This window comes from Lepidochelys kempii, chromosome 2, assembly GCF_965140265.1.
Source record: "Lepidochelys kempii isolate rLepKem1 chromosome 2, rLepKem1.hap2, whole genome shotgun sequence".
NCBI classification, from domain to species: Eukaryota; Metazoa; Chordata; order Testudines; family Cheloniidae; genus Lepidochelys; species Lepidochelys kempii.
In genome coordinates, this window is record NC_133257.1 from 188469875 (window position 1) to 188493436 (window position 23562).

At 38.1% G+C, this 23562-nt stretch overlaps 1 protein-coding gene across 3 annotated transcripts in view; it reads left to right on the plus strand.

The window, feature by feature from the left end:
* ULK4 (unc-51 like kinase 4) overlaps positions 1–23562 on the plus strand; it is a 388751-nt gene that overhangs the window by 40044 nt on the left and 325145 nt on the right. For all 3 annotated transcript variants that reach the window (XM_073333132.1, XM_073333131.1, XM_073333133.1), the window contains exons 15-17: positions 6261–6442; positions 7814–7860; positions 9517–9595. In XM_073333132.1, the coding sequence (XP_073189233.1) occupies positions 6261–6442; positions 7814–7860; positions 9517–9595 (308 nt within the window). The remainder of the gene's footprint in view (positions 1–6260; positions 6443–7813; positions 7861–9516; positions 9596–23562) is intronic.

Consider the following 23562-nt stretch of genomic DNA (forward strand, 5'->3'; position numbering starts at 1 on the left):
ATATCTGTTAGTCTTTAAGATGCCACGGGACTCCTTGTTGTTTTTGTCTAGGTAATAATGAATCTCATGCATATATTCGAGGAAGAATTGGTAATTGTTTTACAATGTAGTTTGTTATATTAAATGCTAAATGTTTGAAAGAAAATTTGAGATCATTTTCTATTGTGTTTATACCGATTTCAAAGAGAATGTATTATTCATGGGTTGCAGAGCTCAGCCTACAAGAAAGCAAGACTTATTAGGCCCTATTTAGAAAATAGCAAACCAAAAAAATAAGCACTCAAATCCAGTTGTTACACTAAAGCTATGGACAACTTTAGTTGCTTCTGACATTGATTAATTTTTTATTTAAAACCTTTAGGAAATAAATGAATACAATATGTATGTTTTTTGTGGAATAACTCTCTCCATTTGGAATTGCTTAGACTTTTGAAAATCAGATCACTTTATTTAGATGGCTCCATAAGGACTTTGAAGCCTGTCCTTTTGAAAATCTTGGATGGGACTCTCCCAGGGTTTGGGAGTTAGTGTGTTCAACTGTGCTGATCAAAGTCCCAACATTTTCCAGCAGACAGCTGGAGTGTATGAGAGCCTGATCACATGTGACTCAGCTCCGTGTCTTTTTATGCTGTTAAATCTAGGGCGAAAAAGTTCATCCCTTTACAGTGAACTGCATGATTCAATGACTTAACTACAGAAATTCACTATACAAGGGTTTTTTACTCTAGTTGCATCAAATTTATTCGCAGAACACAGTCAGATGTTAGGGAAAATTAAGTATGAATTACATATGAAAACCAAGTTAAAAATGTTAAAAATACTATTAGGGTTCCAAAGTCAAGCACTTGAAACTTATGAAATGACAGAATTAAGGTTACCTGTGCAACTTTAATTCAGTCCACTTGTGCATATGCATTACAATAGAGTCTATAATTACACAATCATATACTATTCTTTTCAGTCCCAGTTTCTTCCCTCCTGACTCTTCATTGGACCTGATTTTATGCTTCCCTCCAGCCCCCCACCAACTCCCAGTCTCCCCCTCTGGGCTCTTCATCCAGTTTTCCCCCTGCTCTGTTTCTTACTCCCAGTCCTGTTTTTCAGCCAGTCCCAGTCCTCCCCATCTCCTGGCTTGTCATTTTGATCAGCGCTCTCACTCACAAACAACTGACTCCCAGTTCCTCCCCCCATTTTCCTCATCATCTGTGTCTCCTTGCTCAACTGTTCTGAGCCTTTGTTCCCCGCCCCCCCGGTCCCAGTCTGTTTCATTGACCAGCTAGTCCCAGCCTCTTCCCCTAGAGAGCTGCCAGTAACAGTTTCTCTTCCCACCCTCTAGTTCCAGTCTCACTAGACTCCTTGTCTCAATCTATTCTTTTCCCCCATCCTCAGTCTAGCTCTTGTCCTTACTCAAATCAGATTAGGCAGCTTGCTCCTCCATGCTGCCAAGGTGCCAGCAAGAAGGGTCTCTGAGAGCACAGGAGAGACACTCCCTGCTTGTCCCCACCCTGCCCCAGAGTAGCAGTTACAGGGAAAGTCCAGCTTCATTCCTGTTTTTATTGGACTGGCAAATGCTCACTTGCTCTTCAGGGATGGTGAATGTGCATTCTGGTGAGCAATAGAAGCTATGAGAGACGAGAGCATGTGCAGTGAGGTTGGAATCTTTGGAGATTTTTAGCTGCTAAAATTAAAGAAACCTCTACTGAGCATGTGAAAACTGAGAGTTTTCAAAGGTTTCTAATTTGATAATATTTGGATGGATTTTCATGGACAGCAAAAGTCACATCCCTGACCCATTTCAAGTCCCTGCTCCAAAGCATGGAGGTACTACACTTTTTAAAAGGTTGCCAGAATTTCTTAACATGGGCAAAACATTCTTGGAAAGGGTTGAACTGTTTTGGCAGACATTTTCCAGGCAGATACCTGGCATGGAAGATTTCAGCCCAAATGCTTTAAAGCTTTGCAACTAATAAGGGTCTTATGATGGGAAGAGTTGCTGAACCATAACAAAAGATGGCACTACAAGTCCTACCTATAATTGTGAAATGCTCCTAATGCCCAGTATTGTTGGGGTTTGGGATTGTTGGGGTTGTTGGGGTTTTTTGTGGGGGGGGAGGGTTGTGGGTTTTTTTGTTTTGTTTTTTTTGTTTTTGGCATCAAGTGAAGTTTTTTATAAAAAAACAAAAGGCTGATTGTTATCAGGAAAGTAATACTAGTTCCTTTGGACTATTTCCTTTTGGTCTATTTACGGAGGTATTGTTAAAATATATTATGTTTGAAGATGAATTTCAGCCAAAAATATGTTCCTTTTGGAATTCAGGTGGCATCTCGCCCTCGTAAATTTTTCCTTCTCAGCTCTTTATGGTGGGAGTAGGGAATGAGGAATAATGTAAGATTCTGTTCCGTTTGGTATGATCCATATATTGAGCAGTGATTTTGTTGTAATATAGTATCCCTTGGCCCCAAACAGCAACAAATACTTTCTGTAGGATAAAGTCATAGTTCAAAGTTTTCACACTTGGGTGATTAAAGGTAGACAGGTTTCAGAGTAGCAGCCGTGTTAATCTGTATTCGCAAAAAGAAAAAGGAGTACTTGTGGCACCTTAGAGACTAACCAATTTATTTGAGCATAAGCTTTCGTGAGCTACAGCTCACTTCATCAGATGCATTCAGTGGAAAATACAGTGAGGAGATTTATATACACACAGAATATGAAAAAATGGGTGTTATCATACACACTGTAAGGAGAGTGATCACTTAAGATGAGCTATTACCAGCAGGAGAGCGGGGGTAGGGAGTGATGGGGGGGAAGAAAACCTTTTGTAGTGAGAATCAAGGTGGGCCATTTCCAGCAGTTAAACAAGAATGTCTGAGGAACGGGGGGGGGGGGGGGCGAATAAACATGGGGGAAATAGTTTTACTTTGGGAGTGGATGAGTCATTACACAGTCTCTATTCAAACTTGAGTTAATTGTATCCAGTTTGCAAATTAATTCCAAATCAGCAGTGTCTCGTTGGAGTCTGTTTTTGAAGTCTTTTTGTTGTAATATTGTGACTTTTAGGTCAGAGATCGAGTGACCAGAGAGATTGAAGTGTTCTCCGACTGGTTTATGAATGTTATAATTCTTGCCATCTGATTTGTGTCCATTTATTCTTTTACGTAGAGACTGTCCAGTTTGACCAATGTACATGGCAGAGGGACATTGCTGGCACATGATGGCATATATCACATTTGGCAGATGTGCAGGTGAATGAGCCTCCGATAGTGTGGCTGATGTGATTAGGCCCTATGATGGTATCCCCTGAATAGATATGTGGACGCAGTTGGCAACGGGCTTTGTTGCAAGGATAGGTTCCTGGGTTAGTGGTTCTGTTGTGTGGTGTGTGGTTGCTGGTTGTTTCAGGTTGGAGGGCTGTCTGTAGGCAAGGACTGGCCTGTCTCCCAAGATTTGTGAGCGTGATGGGTCACCCTTCAGGATAGGTTGTAGATCCTTGATGATGCGTTGGAGAGGTTTTAGCTGGGGGCTGAAGGTGCTGGCTAGTGGCGTTCTGTTATTTTCTTTGTTGGGCCTGTCCTGTAGTAAGTGACTTCTAGGTACTCTTCTGGCTCTATCAATCTGTTTCTTCACTTCAGCAGGTGGGTATTGTAGTTGTAAGAATGCTTGATAGAGATCTTGTAGGTGTTTGTCTCTGTCTGAGGGGTTGGAGCAAATGTGATTGTGTCGTAGAGCTTGGCTGTAGACAATGTATCGTGTGGTGTGATCTGGGTGAAAGCTGGAGGCATGTAGGTAGGAATAGTGGTCACTAGGTTTCCATTATAGGGTGGTGTTTATGTGACCATCGTTTATTAGCACTGTAGTGTCCAGGAAGTGGATCTCTTGTGTGGACTGGACCAGGCTGAGGTTGATGGTGGGATGGAAATTGTTGAAATCATGGTGGAATTCCTCAAGGGCTTCTTTTCCATGGGTCCAGATGATGATGAAGATGTCATCAATATAGCGCAAGTAGAGTAGGGGCATTAGGGGACGAGAGCTGAGGAAGCGTTCTAAGTCAGCCATAAAAATGTTGACCTACTGTGGGGCCATGCGGGTACCCATAGCAGTGCCTCTGATTTGAAGGTATACATTGTCCCCAAATGTGAAATAGTTATGGGTGAGGACAAAGTCACAAAGTTCAGCCACCAGGTTTGCCGTGACATTATCGGGGATACTGTTCCTGACGGATTGTAGTCCATCTTTGTGTGGAATGTTGGTGTAGAGGGCTTCTACATCCATAGCGGCCAGGATGGTGTTTTCAGGAAGATCACCGATGGATTGTAGTTTCCTCAGGAAGTCAGTGATGTCTCGAAGATAGCAGGGAGTGCTGGTAGTGTAGGGCCTGAGGAGGGAGTCTACATAGCCAGACAATCCTGCTGTCAGGGTGCCAATGCCTGAGATGATGGGGCGCCCAGGATTTCCAGGTTTATGGATCTTGGGTAGCAGATAGAATACCCCAAGTCGCTGTTCCAGGGGTATGTCTGTGCGGATTTGTTCTTGTGCTTTTTCAGGGAGTTTCTTGAGCAAATGGTGTAGTTTCTTTTGGTAACCCCCAGTGGGATCAGAGGGTAATGGCTTGTAGAAAGTAGTGTTGGAGAGCTGCCGAGCAGCCTCTTGTTCATATTCCGACCTATTCATGATGACGACAGCACCTCCTTTATCAGCCTTTTTGATTATGATGTCAGAGTTGTTTCTGAGGCTGTGGATGGCATTGTGTTCTGCACGGCTGAGGTTGTGGGGCAAGTGATGCTGCTTTTCCACAATTTCAGCCCGTGCATGTCGGCGGAAGCACTCTATGTAGAAGTCCAGTCTGTTGTTTCGACCTTCAGGAGGAGTCCACCTAGAATCCTTCCTTTTGTAGTGTTGGTAGGAAGGTCTCTGTGGATTAGTATGTTGTTCAGAGGTGTGTTGGAAATATTACCTGCCAAAATACAGTATGAATGTAAATAAGTGATCTGCTGTTCAGAGGTGCTTAGCACGCACAACTTTCATTGTCTCTTCAAAGGGAACTAAAGGTTCTTAACAGCTCTTGGATTCCAGGCTGCTTATTTAGGTGTCTGAATGTAGATTGAGGTATCTGCCTTTAAGCATCCAACTTTGAAACTGTTCACTATGGAGCTGAATAGTTTGATCTGCATTACAAATGGGTTCCAGTGTCATTTGCTATACAATAGCTGGATATAATTTATTTAACAACTGGACGATTGTGTTTGAGGCTATAAAACTAGCATAGTTTGCAGGTTTTTTATTTTTGCTGGCAAACAACTGTTTGGCTAGTGTTAGAATATCTTGTAAAAAGATGCTTAGCCTGGTGCTGAATATCAACACTGAGGGCTAAACTTTTCCTTTTCAAAGATGAGAATCAAGGTTAAAATAAATACCCAAAGTCTGATTCTCTTCCTGCTTACGCTGGTGTAAATCAGGAGTGCCTTCTTTGAAGTCAGTGGAGTTATCCCAGTGTAAAATTGGTGTAAGACAGAAGAGAATTAGTCCCCTTAAATATTGCCAAGAACAATCAACACATTCACTATGAAAATGTCTGGATACCATTTACAAAAATAAATATATTTTTAGGGGTGCAACAAGGAATGGACAGGATTGCTTAGCTCTATGGAATGAAAGAATTTTCATGGCTTTCCTTGAAAGTCATGAAATTAATTCTAATCCCAGCTGCGATATGACTCTCTTGTTCAAGTCACTTAGGCCCTGATGCTACAACTGTTTAAGCACATGCATACCTGCACACATGCTTCAAATAAGTTGTGATTCTGAGCAAATTCCTCAGACTTTTTTACTTAATTTTTGCTTTATTGTTGTTCTGGCAAACTCCCATTGATGAAATCTGATTAAAAATTAAAGAATGAATGAGGACAGTATCACTTCCTATAATCCATGGGAAGGCAGTGTGGGTTTACTTAAGCAAGGACCAAATGAAAACTGTAAATAAGAACCTAATGGATTTTGCTCTTTGAAAATAGTTTTGTATAGATCTGTTATGTATTATATCCCCTTTTTTCTCTTGGTCTTTTTGATAATTCTCATAATTGTATTCTAATAAAATTAAATTCTTTGATATTTACGATGACATTAAGGCAAAGTTGTGATTGTATCCAAAAGTTTTAAAATTACTTTGGTTCATGTGGACATAACTATATTTTAGTATTTAAAAGTAAAATCAAAGGTGTCCATTCATAATTTTTAAACAGCTGCTGACATTTTTTGTGTACAGTTGAGAAGCTATTATCTCTGAAAGAAATGGACTGGAATGATTTTTTGCAACAAGTGTGCTCATTGGTTGACTCCACTGAGAAGAACACAGGGGCAACACGAGCTAAATTGAATTTGCTGTGCTATCTGTGCACTGTGGCTGGCCACAAGGAAGTAGCAACCAGGTTAATCAGCTCACAGCTGGTAAGTAGTAAAGTTCCCGGAGAGTCAGCATGGTTCACATACCAGCCATTGCAGCAAAAGTCAGCTGCCTTTAGCACTGGTGCCCTTTACTTCTATTTTAAGAACCTGTTGGTATAAAAACACATGCAGTACAGCCAATTAAGGACAAAGCAATGAAATGTACCAATTAGGTTTCTTGAAAAGAAGTTATGGAGCATTGTCTGTCTCTTAGACTCCAGATGAATTTGTTGGTTATAATTCGCTACATTAATAGAGTTAATTAAATAATTATTTAAACTGTCTCCAACATTAATAGCACCTTGAAATGTTTAAGATGCTATAAATTGTTATTTATAAAAGCTGTAACACAGAAAACTGCTCTTGGAAAAAAATGTGCATATCAAAATGTTAGACAATCCTCCTTGACCATACCTTTATAGATGGTAAACATGTTTTCTAAAACATATACAACCATTAAGGAAACAAACTGCATGTGGAAATCAGTTTTGCTGGTCTCTGCGTGGTGGCATAATTCATTTTTCAGTCATGGGTATGCAAAAATAGCAAAAGCTTGCACTTCCCTTCTCTGTATTTTAACTATGGAAGTGATCTACACACTCTCAGAATTATTATAACAAACTGCCTTTTTAAATAAGTTTACAGCTTTGAATTTTGAGGTTTTTTTCTTTAGTTTATTTTGTTTGACTGAAGGTAAACATTCATGGCCTAATTTCCCCTTATTTACATGTGTGCCACTAACTCCATTGAAGTCAAATTCTGCCCTCAATAAAGTCATTGCAATTATAGTGGAGTAATAAAGGCAGAGTTTTCCCACACATGCATTAGACTAAATAAGATCATAACAGTTGGGGACAGACACATATTAGATCATAGAGTCTGTGTGAGGGCTGGAAACAGTCCTGACAGATGGTGTGTTGAATACTCAGTTGATACTAGACTTGATATTAGCCAAAACAATTGTATTGCAGAGTAACGTAGAATTTGTAAGCTGGTTGTTTGGTTTGTTTAGTTCAGATGAATAGCCATTTGTGTGTTTACCTTTGTGTGTGTTGGCAGATCACAATTTTTCTAGTATATATTTATTTTTATCTGGTGAATATATTTTTAAGCAAAGCTTCAAAAAATTTCTCACTTTTTTTTTTTAAACGTTAGGAACATAAACTTTGAAGATTTTTTCCAAACTGTCAATACATCCTTTTGAGTCAATGGATTTTGAACGGCACCCAAGGTCTTTTGTAGTCAGAGTACAAAATAGACATTTTAAAAAAAATCTTAATATGTATTTTCATAAGACGTATATCTATATACTCATATGTGAATAGGGAATTTTTTGAGAAATAAAAATGTATATTTATCTATTCCTTATTCTAGTTCCCGTTGTTAATACAACAGTTGCGGGCAGCTTCAAATTGGGATATGTAAGTAACAAACAACTTATTACAAATGAATTTATTCAAATGCTGATTGTTGCTGAATATTTTATAGGGCATACTTTAAGCATTTGTTTATGCCATGTCAATTCTGCTGTGGTTTACCTTGAAAGAGGAATGATCACAGACATCACATAATATAACTGTATGTGTTCTGATTTGAATTTCTTTAGTACCTCAAGCCTAATAAGATCTGTTACATTTTAGCCACTACCAATTTCAACTTTCGGTTGGTGATTTTACTTATTTTATAAATAATAAATGTATTCTAAGAGTTGCCTCATTAGATTTAATTAATGATATTTATATAAAGGAAGAATAACTTAACATCTTTTTCAATTTCTTTTGCAAATTGGATGTGCTGTTAAAATTTATATTCCTGAATAAATCTCTCAACAATAATACGCAAAACTGAGTAGAAAAAATAAAGGATCTGGAATTACATCTACAAATTCTATAATGTAGTTTATGATGTAGTGTATTAAAAATCCCCAAACAAACCAACCCCTGCTCTAACTAAGTATAATATCCATAATAACAGAGAGTTTCTTTGAAGCAATCCTGTCAAAAATTATAATGGAATAATGCCCTCTGCTGGTTATTTTATAGAAAGCTTGATTTTTTTAAATTCCTTATTTTTAAAATGGTAGTTTTAACTCTCTTATCTAGAGTTAATTTTCTGACATGCACTTCATTTCTGGCATTGGAATCTATTTTGACAACTGGAGTCAAAGATTAAAAATGATTTATGATGGCTTTTCTGTATTTTAAACAAATGTAGATGAGTGTGATTAATGAATAATTTAGGTAATATTCATAGTAACGTACACTTTATTGTACGCAGGGGAGAATCATGACATTTTGCACAGGTAATTGCCGAAGTCATAATCAATTGAGCTACTGAAATAAAATGCCGTTTTAAAGGGCAATGGATAACGTATCTAAGAAAAAATTCTGGGCTTTTGTTAATGTAAAATTATGCTTCAAAACTGCATACACTTAGCACTATACACTTTTTGTGTACAATACACATATTGTACACCAGGGGTGGGCAAACGTTTTGGCCTGAGGGCCACATCGGGGTTCCAAAACTGTATGGAGGGCCGGGTAGGGAAAGCTATGCCTCCCCAAACAGTCCCCGCCCCCTATCTGCCCCCTCCCACTTCCCGCCCTCTGACTGCCACCCTCAGAACCTCCGAACCATCCAACCACTGCCCTGCTCCTTGTCTCCTGACCCCACCCCCTATCCAACGCCCCCCCGTCCCTTGACAGGCCACCCAGGACTCCCACGCCTATCCGACTGCCCCCCCGGGACTCTTACCCCTTAGCCAACCTCCCCGCCCCCTTACAATGCTACTCAGAGCTGGAGCCAGCCATGCCGACACGCTGCCTGGCAGGAGCTCACAGCCCTGCCACCCAGAGCGCTGGCAACACGGCGAGCTGGGGGCTGCGGGGGAGGTAAGACAGCAGGGCAGGGGCCAGGCAGGATAGTCTCATGGACCGCAGTTTGCCCACCTCTGTTGTACTCACTGTGTACAATACACCGTTATAAATAAGTAGGATCTTGAACTTGTCTGATCTTTTTTTTTTCTTTTTCAAATTTTAATTTTTTTCATGAAGCTAACAAATGTATTTAATTCACAGACGTGCCAAAATAGCCAGGGTGATTGCTTTACTAGCATTGCATACAACTGAACTTAAAGAAAATGTACCTGTTACTGAAGTAAGTTACCTTTTGATTATTTAAGTTGCCAAAAATTCAGAAGACTATCGATATTTTTATTCGCAAACTCAGAAATTTTCACAGCTTTTGTTGAACTCTGCTTTATTTCCCCCCAAATGTGAAAATGGGCATACAGTGCATCCTATCAGCTAAACGTACACATCCATGTTGTAATATATTTATGCTATTCTTGTGGTTGTTCCAAATATATTTTGGCAGAACTGCAATATTTACAGCCTTTTTCAGAAACTCAGTTTTGCAGGTATTTGTTGCTAGGCTATCACAACACTTCTTTACTGAATTTTGGAATAATGTAAAAATATATGATGGATTTCTGTATAGTCAGTTATCCTCAAAGGTAATTATTATTACTATTGTTTTAAAGAAAGCAAAATAAATTTGATAACTAAATTCTGGAAAAAGGATGTAGGAATGGGACTCAGTTTGACATTCCACCACCCATTCTAGAACATAATATTGCAGGGGAAAATTATTTAGTACGGAGAACAAACAAATGTTTTTATTCCATACCACTTGAATCTTTTATAAATTTTCACATACTGATGGTTAGCTGACATGACTTAATCACATTTCATTTTAATTTTACTATTTGCATATGGCACATGTACACAAAACTCCTGAACTTGGTGGCAGCCAATCATTCATGTTTATCTAAAGTGTTTAAGGTTGATGAGATTTCTACAAAACAGTGAAATTAACAACTGAAGAGATTTTCATGCATAGCTCCTATATTCAGTGGACATCAGCACATGAACAGCACAGCTGCTAAAATTTCTCCTAACACAAATACACATCCTCTGTATACGGATCTGGCTTTAGGAGAGAGTTTTAGTACTTTAGGCACACGCAGTCGTTGGTTAATCAATAGCTAACTACATATGTAGCACTACAGTTTTCATAGTTTATTTTTTTTATTCCAGGTGCCTTCTTCTGGATGCACCATACAGAACATTGTGCATAATCATTTCATTATTATCTATAATTATAATAATTATCTTGATATAGCATTTTGTGACGTGTGTTCATCTTCTGAGAAAGATGAGAATTCTACTGGATAATCTGGAATCTTATTCCACAATTCCTGGCAATATATTTTAAAATCACACATCAGAAATAGGGGAAAGACTCTAGATTACTTCAGAAGCTTACACTGTTACCAGCTGCATCCTACCTGAATTCCAGGTTGCAATGTCAGTGTCACCTTTAACGTCTTTCTCTCAGATGTGGCAATGTTTCCTGTTATTATTTTAATGAAGCGAGACATTAAAGGATAGTTCCAAGATACACATACAGTTTTTGTTTTCAGGTATTTGCCTAGGAAATCTTTACATCCAGTAGAATATTATTAAATATTGGCCAGCCATTTCCCATCAAATTAGTATAGCAGATATGTTATCCCATGGAAAGTGTGGAATAACAAACACTCATGAAGCATACTTCCATTAAGTGAGTTTAAACGAAGAAATTGAGCAGTTGTTGCACTGAGCTAATACTGCTTTTTGCCCAGACTGTGTCCCATTCTGGTAATCTTCCATATAAACTCAAAAAGCCCATAGATTTGAGAGTATGGATGAATTCCACACAGCAACCATTAAGCGATTGGACCCCGGACAAACTACTGAACTGGGGCATGTTCAAACTGAAGAGCTATTGTCATTTCCAGAGCCATCTGGTATGTGGATCAGATTATTTTTAATATTTCTGGTAGACTAGCTGGGAAAATGTCTTTCATGAACATTCATCTCCAGCTTGTATATATGTTTGCTACTCTAGCCCTAATGATAATTATTCTAAATAAGTTTTTTCCCAAAGAAGAATTTTATTTTCAATCACCCATAGATTAAAAGTATTGTTCAGCTTTAATAAACATATTGTGAGACCATCCTAGCAGAATCCAATGCAAACATTTTGATGTCTTCAAAGTAATCTGTAAATATATACATTTTAAAATAATTTTAAACTGTACAAAGAACTGGTTGACTTTCCAGAGTATGGTTGGCTCAGGAGAGGAAGAGTAGGAGGGAGCTGTCAGAGATCGTTAGACCTGCAGAGCTCTAATTGGTGCCTATTGAGTCATCACAGCAGTGTCAGAGCTGGACAGTCTGACTTCAAAGAACATAAATACCAGTAACTTTTTAAAATATATTTTTTAATACTGTGACTTTTTGGTTTATTTTCCTCAAACTGACATTGGCTAGCTCCTGCACTGATACCATGTGAGCTGAGTGCACGTACTAGCACGGCTCTGTGGTTGACCTGTAACCACAAACTCATGCTGGGGTTGTGATGTTTTCGAAAGTGTAAGGCACAGTTTTGAGATGTTTGATGATTCTATGCCTTTGAGATATTAAAAATAATCCCTTTCAAAATTGTACTCTAAATTGTATTAAAAAAATAATGCCCCTTACTTGTCTCCTTATGAGCCAGTTAATACTTCAGTTAGAACTCTGAGATAGCTGTCTTGATGAAGCAAGTTGCATGCTGGGGTGTCACAACAGGCTGCAGCCAGTCAGAACATCTTGGGGGATCTAAACTACACCTAATGTGAAGTGACTGGTCTCAGTCCAGTTCCTAGAGAATGATTATCCACATCACAAAACCTAACGCTGGTGGCCCTGGTTAGTACTTGTTTTGACCATCTTAGCTGAGAGGCCAGGGTCTTAAGGGCTTGAATCCACGTGGTTAAAGTCAACATGGGCTTTTTCATTGGTTTGAATAGGAGCAAGATCAAGCCCTGAATGGGCATAGAGACTTAATCTATCTCCTTACCATTAGAAATAGTCTCTTCAGGATAAGGTAGATTCCCCTGGGTGGGATAGTATTTTCAATCTTTAACTGCTCGTGTGTGTGTTGTTCAGTGAATAGAGGACTTCAGTCTGGCACATTTCCCAGCGTTACACTCATGCACACGTTGAGAGAAAAAAAAATCAACCCTTCTAAATTTCTGTGTGCACAAAGTCCCTCTGCTTCTTGTTTGAGGAGTTCAGTACCTTTTGATAAAAGCTTGCAAAGTTTAGTATTCAAGGCGACCTGCAGAGAACAATTTTGTTTTTGCTGTACAGACATCCACCAGAGGTCACTCAAACACAAAAAAGAAATATAAGAAAAAATAGGTTCTCATTCGATTTGAATCTTAAATTGAAAACAGACTAGGCAGAGGTTTACTATGGAACTATATATTGCACTTATGTCTTTAGTGTGCTGATATATGCTAATATTTGAATGCTATCAAATATTCGTATTCAGAACAAGTAGATGTTCTTGTCCCTGAAATCACTGCACTTCTTCCGGTTAATTTTGAAAAGATGGAAGTTGCCTTACCAGGTGTGAGGTCACACTCCCACCTTTTCATGCATTTATACCTGCTCTTGTATTTTCCACTCCATGCATCTGATGAAGTGGGTTCTAGCCCACGAAAGCTTATGCCCAAATAAATTTGTTAGTCTCTAAGGTGCCATAAGGACTCCTCATTGTTTTTGCTGATACAGACTAACACAGCTACCATTCTGAAACCTATCTTTGCAGCACATTCAGGATAGCCACTTAATATTATTGTTTCCACTGGGGTTTGTGCTAATAGAGGGGATTTCACTTTACTAACCAAGTGTCTCAGAAAAATGAATTTCCTACCTGTAAAATTAGTTTCTGCAATACACCTCCAACAATCTGGAATAATGGAGTTTTCTTATTAACTGGCCTTGGATAAATGGCAGGCAGACATATCAATCAAAAGGCCAAAATTCTCCTACCCAGAATGAGTCTCCTCTGACAGTGACTCATGGATTGGTCCAGAAAAAGTCTTTCCAAGAGTAAATAAACTGGAAATCTATATACTCTTGTTTCTGCACATACAGTTCCGTCAATCCAAACAAATGGGGCTCTAAAAAGTACTAAGTCAAAGCCCAACAAGTGCAATGGAGAACTTGAAAATTATTTAGCTACTGTGCTCAGAAAGTTATACTACTGAATGGAGCTTTAGGTACATTTTTATAATTTTGTTTGATTAATTACATGGTCAAAGCTGAATTCACCTTCATAAAAGGAAAGGAGTACTTGTGGCACCTTAGCGACTAACACATTTATTTGACTAACACATTGATTATAAGCATCCGATGAAGTGAGCTGTAGCTCACGAAAGCTTATGCTCAAATAAATTTGTTAGTCTCGAAGGTGCCACAAGTACTCCTTTTCTTTTTGTGGATACAGACTAACAGGGCTGCTACTGTGAAACCTTCATAAAAGGCACACTTACTTAATTAGAACTGTTGCTAGGGAGCACATTACATTCATTGCATTTCTGTCAATCAGCAAAATGATACATCTTCTCCATTAAAATGGCATGGCTGGTGTTGTCTAGTATGGTCCCTTGCCAGAGTCCCAAATAAGTTGGTGTCTTTTTATGAGGGTGATGATTTAGTGGTTTCTTGTATATTATTTTGTGCGACACCATTATTTTGTGGGTGAAGAAGAACTATATAGTTAGGATCCTCTATTTCAGTGACAGAATACATGAATTTCTCAAGGATGAAGTGGTATCTGTAAAAGACTATATTCTGTGTATTTGATCCTTCATTCAACATTCTGAACATAACTTGTATTTCTGTTAAATCCTCTGTTGTGAAACCATCTTCTGCCTCCATCGTAAATGTAATTTTGACCTTGACTTTGTCATACAACAGGGAAAATTAGGAATATGATCTGGAGGAGGAGTGGAGGTTGCATGCCTCACTCAGAGTGAACTCCCTGTGCACAGCAATTAGGGGATAGGGCATGGATAACCACAGCAAGTTTCCTCTTGTTCTTTCCCTCCTCCTTCATGAAGATGGGTAACATAAAAGCTCTTTGGCCAAAGCTATTTCCACGTAGCAATTCCACAACCACTCTGTAGGGCTGTGTGTATGTAATATCTTTTTACCCACTCCCAGGCATCTGCCCAGCTGGTCAAACCAGGTGCAGGGCTTGGAATTTCTTCCTTTAGACTACAGAAGTGTGTTTATTCCCTGATATCTTCAGTAAAAAGAAAAGGAGTACTTGTGGCACCTTAGAGACTAACAAATGTATTTGAGCATAAGCTTTCATGAGCTACAGCTCACTTCATCGGATGTGATATCTTCAGTGGTACTTAAGATCAAAGAGTATTCTTGGCTTGCAAACTACAATTTTATCTTTAATATTTCAAACTTGTATGGTGCTTTCTGAGCAAAATTAAGCTTAATTAATAATAATAATAATAAAAAAAGTGTGTTCTTAGATTCCTGCAATGCCAAGGTCTTTCTTATTAGCTCAGATAGTAATGTAGCTCTTCTAAGAAAAGAAAGACATCATGTACGATGAGGTGCGTATGATTGAGAATTCCATACTTTGAGTGCGAACAGTACTTTATTTTTGGTTTTGGATATGACTTGTCAAATTTAAAACTTTCTGGTATCTATTTGTCTGACATTTTATTCCCCTTTCCTTTCTAATAGATGCTTTAGTGAACTTTTATAGGTGTTTACATTGTTGTATAAACTCAGGAAAGGGATCTGGACATCATTTTAGACACTCAGTGAAAAGCCTCAGCAAAATATGTAGCTGTGGTCAAAAAAACAATGTTAGTATGTGTAAGGAACTGGATGGAGAATAATATAGAAAAAGATATAATGCTATTATATAAATCAATGGCATGGCCTCATCTGGAATACTGTGTGCAGTATTGACCATCCCATGTTAAAAAGGATATTGAAGAATTAGAGGGTATTCAGAGAAGAGCAATGAGACTGATTAGGAATATGGAAAACTTCTCATATGAAGAGAGATTGAAAATAAAGGGATTGTTTTACTTTAGAAAAGAGACAGAAGGGGGGGAAGTGAGAGAGATACAGGAGGTAGATTGGAATTTCTGTTTTCCCTGTCTCATAGCACAAAAAAGGGGACATTCGATGAAATTAAAAAGATATATTCTAAACGGAAGCAAGGAACTACTTATTCACCCCATGTGAAATTAGATTGTGAAACTCATTGCTACATGATGTCATTGAAACCAGAAATTTAGCAAGGTTCAAAGAGGGTTTGGGGTTTACCTGGATAACGAGAATATCCAGAGCAGTGATACTTAGACATCAGTGGTTCAGGAGCCAAATTAGTGATCAGTGTGATCGAAAGAGCCATAGTAGTTTGAATTGGAGCTGTCAATTAATCACACTTAACTCACGAGATTAACTCAAAAAAATTAATCTCAATTAAAAAAAAATTAATCACGATTAATCGCATGTTAACTAATTGAAATTTATTAAATATTTTTGGATGATTTTCTACATTTTCAAATATATCAATTTCAATTACAACACAGAATACCAAGTGTACATGACCAATAGCACGATTAATCACAATTAATTTTTTTAATTGCTTGACAGCCCTAGTCTTAATTTGTTTCATTTACTATAGTACTATGTATTCATATTTAAACAGTATGACAGGGAAAATATTTAGTTTATATCTGTCTGTATCTATATCCATCTCACAGCAAAATGACTGACTCAAGTATTATTATTTTTTCAACTACAATTTGTTAATAACATAGTAAAAGCATCTCGATTGGTTAATAACTTATATTGGTTAATAATTAAATCACACAGTGTTTTAATATCATGTGCTCCAAAGAGCTGCAGGAGACGCATTAAAGAGCCACATGCGGCTTGTGAACCGCAGTCTGAGTAACACTGATCCAGAGTTATAATAGTTACTGCTAGCATAGCATTTCTGAAGGGTTATAAAACCTTATGTTTCAGGTGTTAAGCCAATCACTAAGTATTAAAAATTTGGAGGAGACCTTTAAAGGGGGGGGCTCATTATCCCACATTTGCCTAATGTAGAGTTTCTTGCACCATTCTCTGAAGCATGCGGTACTGGCCATTCTCAGAGAAATAAGAAAGTGGATTAGATGGATTGTGAGTCTGATTCGGTATGACAAGTTCTATGTTCTCTTAAGTTTTTTGTTTTGATTCATCTGCCTTGCTAATATTTATAATGTGAAATCATACTTCCTATCAATTTCCTTTGATTAATTGCATATTTTAATTTGTTTGGGATAAAAGTGTAGTCAAAATAAAACCTAATGCATTATCACTATTGGCTTCTTTTTGGCCTGCACCTAGCCTCTAATCCTAAACCTCCTGTTTACTGAATTTCTGGTACGCTGCTAGGTAAGCTTATATTTACTTTTAATATGATATACTTGATTATTTTCTTTTGTCTACTTCAGAGTAAACTTGTTTGTAGAGAAAATGTAGGACTCAAAAAATATTTAACTGTGGATTAGAGAAATAAAAGAGTGTTGTTTTTTTTTGTTTTTTTTTTACATAAGTGAAGTGATGATGAAGTGCAATTCAGATGTAAAACGTCCATATTTGAATTGCTTATGTATGGAAATAGCACATCTCATATCAAAGAACACTTTAAAAAAGATCCCACCTAATTGCTTATAATGATAGAAGTGTATTTGGTATCTTACCTGATGCCTTGTAGAACAATTTTCAGCCTATAATTTTTTCTGTAATCACAGATTTTTATTGATTCTAACTAGCTCATATCTCTGCCACCCTTTATACTATTTTTAGTGCACCAATTCTGAGGTTTCTATTTAAAACATAATGTGATTTTTGAAGTTCTTATGAAACCTTGATATTAATTTTTTGTTAGAAAAAAACATGTCTGTGAAAGACCATGGAAATAAAAGTCACAATTGGAAGATACACCAAATTCAAATAATGAGAACTGCACCCTGAAACAGAAATACCATTTAAATTTGGCTTCTCTTGCATTTTTGTTAGGACTACCGAACATCATGGGTGAAATCCTGGATCTATTAAAGTCAATTGTAGTTTTGCCATTAACTTCAGTAGGGCCAGGACTTTACTTTCACCTCATGTCTTTCACATGTCAGGTAAATACAACTACTTGTATAAAATCCATGTGTGCATGTGGATTTAGGTGTGACATGAGTAATTCTACATTTACATTTAGAATTTTAATATCAGTAATTGTTGCAAATAATTCTGAGGTTGTAGCGCTATTTGGAAAAAGAGTTGACAGGCACTAATTTTTTGTGGGTGTGTGTTTTACGATTATAGATGTTGCCTCTTAATTAAATGATTACAATATAGCATTTTCATTTTCTATTAATAAATAGCTATTAAATATATTGCATGTCACTTAACATCTGTACAGAAGCATAATTAGGTGCTTCACACAAAATCAAATTCTGTTAAGGTCTATATTCTCTGCTTTAAAATTCTACATTGAGCTCCTGTAAGCTGAGTAGCTTTACCGTCTTATCTGGGGCAAAATGCATCATATATAATGCTGGGTGCATCACTTCAAGCTGATTACCTCCTTAATGAAACTCAAGAGCAGATGTGGTTTTTTTTGTTTTTTTGGTTTTTTTTAAACCACAAAACCTCAAATTACTATAGTGATATTGTACAATAATTTTCGATGCTTTTAAACCCTATTTAAACAAGTCTTAAGTCTCTGATGCAAAATAAACTTCTGATTATGTTTTATTGTCAACTTCTACATTTTAAATAAAGTTGTAGAAGTTTAAATATGCTCTTTAATTTAGATTCTGTGGTAATAAGATAAGTTTTTACATTTAAAGGGGATTGTTCCCCATTCTTTATGCTGATTTGCTTGTTTGTGGCCTGCTACAGTAGTTCTTACAAGTGTAAAACTTCCATGGAAGCCCAAGGGAGCTTTGCATTCCTGAAGATTCTAACTATGATCAGTGTTAATGGGAGCTGTACATATCACAGGGAAAATAGATTCCAAAATATGGAGATGTCACCTAATAGTTCCCATTATTTATTTGTTGTTTGTATTATGATAATGCACAAGGTTTCATCTTTGATTGGGGCCCCATTGTGCTAGGCATTGTACAAAATACATAGTAAGAGAAAATCATTGCCCCCAAAACATATATAATTAAAAAATAAATTAAGGGCAGGGAAGTAGGATAAAAAACACAAGCAAAGTGGTCAGGGTGATGATATGCATATTTTTTTGTTAGGTCCATTGCATTATTTTTTCTCTAAATCAAGTGACATATGAATAGTAGGGAAGAGGGATACAAACAAGTTATGTACATTAATTATATTTACTTTTTTAACTCCACAACCCCTCAAGCTATCCATTGTCAGCTGCCTAGTTTCATGTGGTATCACAGCATGGGTTGTTCTCTGTCCTCTGAAATTTCTCTTAAAGAAGTGGCCTCATGAATTAGTTTTCATAGAGGATTACATGCAAGACAGTGAGGAACAAAGCATGGTGGCTGTGTTAATCTGGGGGCAGTTCAAGGGTGCTGGAGTTTGGCTCACCTTTGAGTCCAAATATCAGAGATTGTAAGCATTTTCCGATCAGCTGACCCTCATGAGGTCTATTTAAGAACTACATGAAGTGCACTACAGAGCTGTCGTCATTATTACCTAGACATTGTGCTGTCATGTGGCTAATTTTCCTAACTGTCGTATTAGAAGGGCTTTTGCTGAACTGAGTTCAATATGCCCCATCCACTTCTTTGAGTAATTAATAAGTATATATTTGTGCTCTATAGGATGTATGCATAGAATAACTTGTACCTTCCATAATTTGTGTTTTTACATTAATCCAAATTGAGACTATTTCAGAAGTTTTCTTAGAGCTGCTAGACTTTTTTATTAAAAAACAAAACAACTCAAACTGAATACATACATGTAATTTATTTCTTTTATTAGATTTAAACAATCACAAAAACAAAACAAAGCCAAATAAAAACCCATACAGAAAATTCTAGGTACCTGACAATTATTCTCACAATATAATGACCACCCTGCAGCTTTAAAAACTCATGTTAAATAACAAACTCAGCCTGCCAGCAGGATTAAACAACCATAAATGTTAACGAATGAACTCAGCCAGCCAGTAAATAAAAGCAACAGAAAAGCTCCTTTACATTGTACCATTGCTGTTAGCAAAATACTCTCAGCTTTCCCCGTAAAACCCTATCAAATAAATGGCTTTTGAAGCATGCCCTCAGATTTACTAAGTTTGGGGTATTTCAGATCCAAATGCAGAGCATATTCCAAAATCTTGGACCACTTAGAGAGCACTCTGTGTACAGCCTGCTCTCCAGTATGGCAAGGGTGATGCAGCTTGAGCATCACTGCTGATCTCAGCTGTGGCAGTATGGAGAGAGGCAATCTCTCTGGTAGCCCCAACCTAGATCATTTAGGGCTCTCATTTTAAGATGATCTGATTGGAATTTAGTTCTGAATTATATTGTTGCAAATTCCCTTTCTTTTCTTTTATGTATACTTTCCCCATGGCTTCTCAGCATCCCTTTCAGAACTGTACAGATGTGTTTAAATTTTCCTGTTGGTTTAAATCCCAATCCTCCCTCTACTGGGCCAATTTAATGTAATCTCCCATACTTTTGTCCTCCATTGCCAGTTCTTAGTTGACCAAAGGGGTTGCTGTTCTGTTACTCACTTCCATTCATTCATTCCCAGTGGCAGTGTATAGAGTTGTACTCTCACCATATGTCAACCTGAGGATCATGGGACCAAGACTGGTACTTGCACATCCACATGGCAGTCTAGGGTGCAAACCCTAGACTTGCTTTTCTTGATATATAATATATCCAGCGGTTTTCAACCTGTGGCCCATAGTCCCCTGGGGGTCCAGACTGTCTAGGATTTCTAAAGGCTCTGCACCTTCATTTTGGAATTTTTTAGGGTTCTGCAAATGAAAAAATGTTGAAAACCACTGTATTCTAATAAATTTAAACCAAATTTTCAAATTTATATGCTTAGTTAGGTGTTGCAGTTCAAATACAAGACAGAACAAGGCTTTAAGCAAGCAAGCAGGCTGGTCTGCCAACGGGCTGTTCTCCTGTCAGCTTTCCACCCTCTCTTTTATTTTTTCTCTCCCCCCGCACATTACATACTCCAACAGATAAAAGGAATACACTGGCTTTGTTTAATATTCTTATTTACCAATATTTATCTACCGCATTCCTTGCTCTCGGGCCTTGAGCCCAGTCCTGGGAGGCTTCCCACGGTTCATGTCATCTGGACGAGATTCCAAGGTTCATGCCCTTGAGAGGAGCCGTGTGTGCACTGCTCCTACACAACACTCCGGGTGTGTCCTGAATGTTGCCAAGTGCATGAACCCTGCATGAATGCTACAGTTAGGCACCTAAATCCAGATTTAGGAAACTAGACAGATGTGACCTGCATAACAGGACGGCTTGTGCTGTGAGCTGGGGACCTTGGGGCGGGGCTAAGACAAGCTCGGAGCAGTGAAGAAATCACTCTGGGCAGGGAGGCCTGGGAGAGAACTGACTAATGAGGGAAGAGACAGAGACCCCAAGAGGAACTGAAAAGGCTGGGTAGAAAGTGGCTCAGGGAAAACCACAGCACAAGTAAAGGAGCACACCTATTTGTTCAGTACAGGGCCCTGGTCAGAATCCAGAGTAAAGGGTGGGATTGGATTCCCCTACCAACCCTAGGGAAGGAGGATGTACAAGCCTATTGCAAGGGTATTGAGCCCAGCGGATGGGAGGGGCTGCAGGCTAAGCCCTGAAGAAAGACTGAGGAATAGCCCCAGTGAAGGAGGAAAGATTTTGTTTGTGTTAATTGGGACTTTTAAGTTTGGACAATTAGATGATGAAACCTAAATATACGCAAGCCCTGTTTATTGAAGGACAGTATACAGAGTATACCCTCCAAGTTGGTATACAGTGGGGCAGGGCTGGTCACCAGAATTTCCACTTCAGTTCCAGGGGGTGGTTAAGCAGGTCCTGGTGGTCCTCATCAGCACCTAGGGAATCAACAGAAGCAGTGGGAGGTGCAGCTAGATCTACAGAGTGATTGCACATGTGAGACTCGAACCTGGCCTTGTCTAAATGTATGGGACCACCATCTTAGCCTTCAGCAGCGTGCGTCTTACTATACCTCTTTTGGAAAGTGGTTTTCCTAACTGAAATCACTTCTGCCAGAAGTCTTCTTTAAAGCTAATGTGTACGTATGTCCTTATCCGAGTTTCCTCCCTAAAGTAGTTTCAGATTTTCATAGTAGTCAAGCAATTTACTTACCTGTGTTTTACCTAAAACCACAGCACAAGTAAAGGAGGAAATAGGAATGAACAACAACTATATTCATTGGATGTTAGTCTTAGAAGCTCTATCATTCTACATAGAGAGGACTAAATCATTTTGGCAGTCTAACAGTTGGTGGCTAGAGTGGACAGGATGAAAGGTCTCCCAATCTCCTCATGGAGAATCTCATGTTGGATAACTTCGTGTATCCATCATTGTTTGGAACAGACAGGTGTTTCATCACCAAGTAACCTGACTGCTCATTCCATGAATTCGCAAGCATCCTCTGCAGCGTTCTTAGCACAAATTCCTATCCAGGACATTTGTAAAGTAACAACTGGGTCATTGGTGCACACCTTCTCCTCCCATTACATCATTACCCATTACTAAAGGAAGATGCAAAATTTGGTTGAACTGTACCAGGGTCTCTATGTACAAAAATTCCTATCCTTCCTTGTATATTACTGCTTTGGAGTCACTAAGAGGCAATGCACATGTACACTCAAAGAAGAAAAAATGATTATTAATCTTTTGTAACTGTTCTTCGATATGTGTTGCACATGTCCATTTCATTAACGGCCCTCCTGCCCCTCTATATCTGCGTTTTTGGAAAGAAAGAACTGAGGGGGTGTGGGGTCGGTTGGGTGCTTTATATCCGCAATAGTGGCACATGGCAGAAGAAGGCGCTCAAGCTGTCCTGATGGGTATCATTGAGGGAAAATCTTCCAGTGGCTGTACACACCCAGAGTGGAATGGACATGTGCAGTACATTTTGAACAACAGTTACAAAAGGTATGTAACTGTTTTTTTTTTTTCTTGTGGAAGAAAACTGCGATTTTCAAAATAAAATTTAAAAAATTATTTAATTTATATTTAATTTAAAAATTCTACCGGTGAGTGGAAGTAGCTCGATGAAAACTGAATAGTACAGGGCAAAAAAAAAATGGTAAGATAATAGTATTTTTTTGTAATCCATAGGATTGTAAATGATAAGGTTGGAAAGGGCCTCTGAGGTTGTCTAGTGGTTTTCAGTTTGTGAACAGGAGGAGCAGAAACTAAATCAAAAATACATAAATTAATAATTTCCCCATTGAAACTGCCATCTCATTTTATACTTAATTCTTTTTGGTTATAGCATCACACATTTTACCCCTGCTTTCCTTGAAAATAATGCAGGAAAACAGAAATAAGGCTTTATTACAGTTGCACCTCAGGGCAGAAAGAATGAGCTGAATTTGTAGATGTAATTAAAAGCCATTCACTAGCATTTTTTATCACTTACATAAACTGAATCCTTTGTGCGCAGCATTAAATTATTGTATTTTTATGCTAGTACAGCATTGACAAACAAAGTAAGGGTAAATGTCTTACGAAGTAGAAAAGTAGGTATATGGGTAAATAAAATAGAGAAATATCATTTCAAAGCGATGAATTTTGAATATAGCCATTTTGTGTGTTGCAGTTTTTTAAAATACACACTAAGGGTTTCTCTTTACATTTGCTTCTGTAAACAGGACATAGCATTTTTTAATAGATCAAAAGCAGAGATCCACTAGAAGGAAAGAGTTTTATGTATTAAAACGATGTGCACTTCTCCAGGAAATCTATTACATTTTACCATTTGGAACAATTTTGCTGCTGTTTATAGGAAAAAAAAAAAAAAACCCAAACACAATTCTGTTACATCTGGATTGCTCCTTACCACGCTGGAGTTTCCAGAGGCGGTTCAAATCTGTGGCACAGCGTGTACTGGCCGTGCCTCATTCTGCTTGCTGCTAGAGCTACTGCCTCTGTGGCAGCAATCAGTTGGTGGCTGATTTGCTCCCATCCTTTT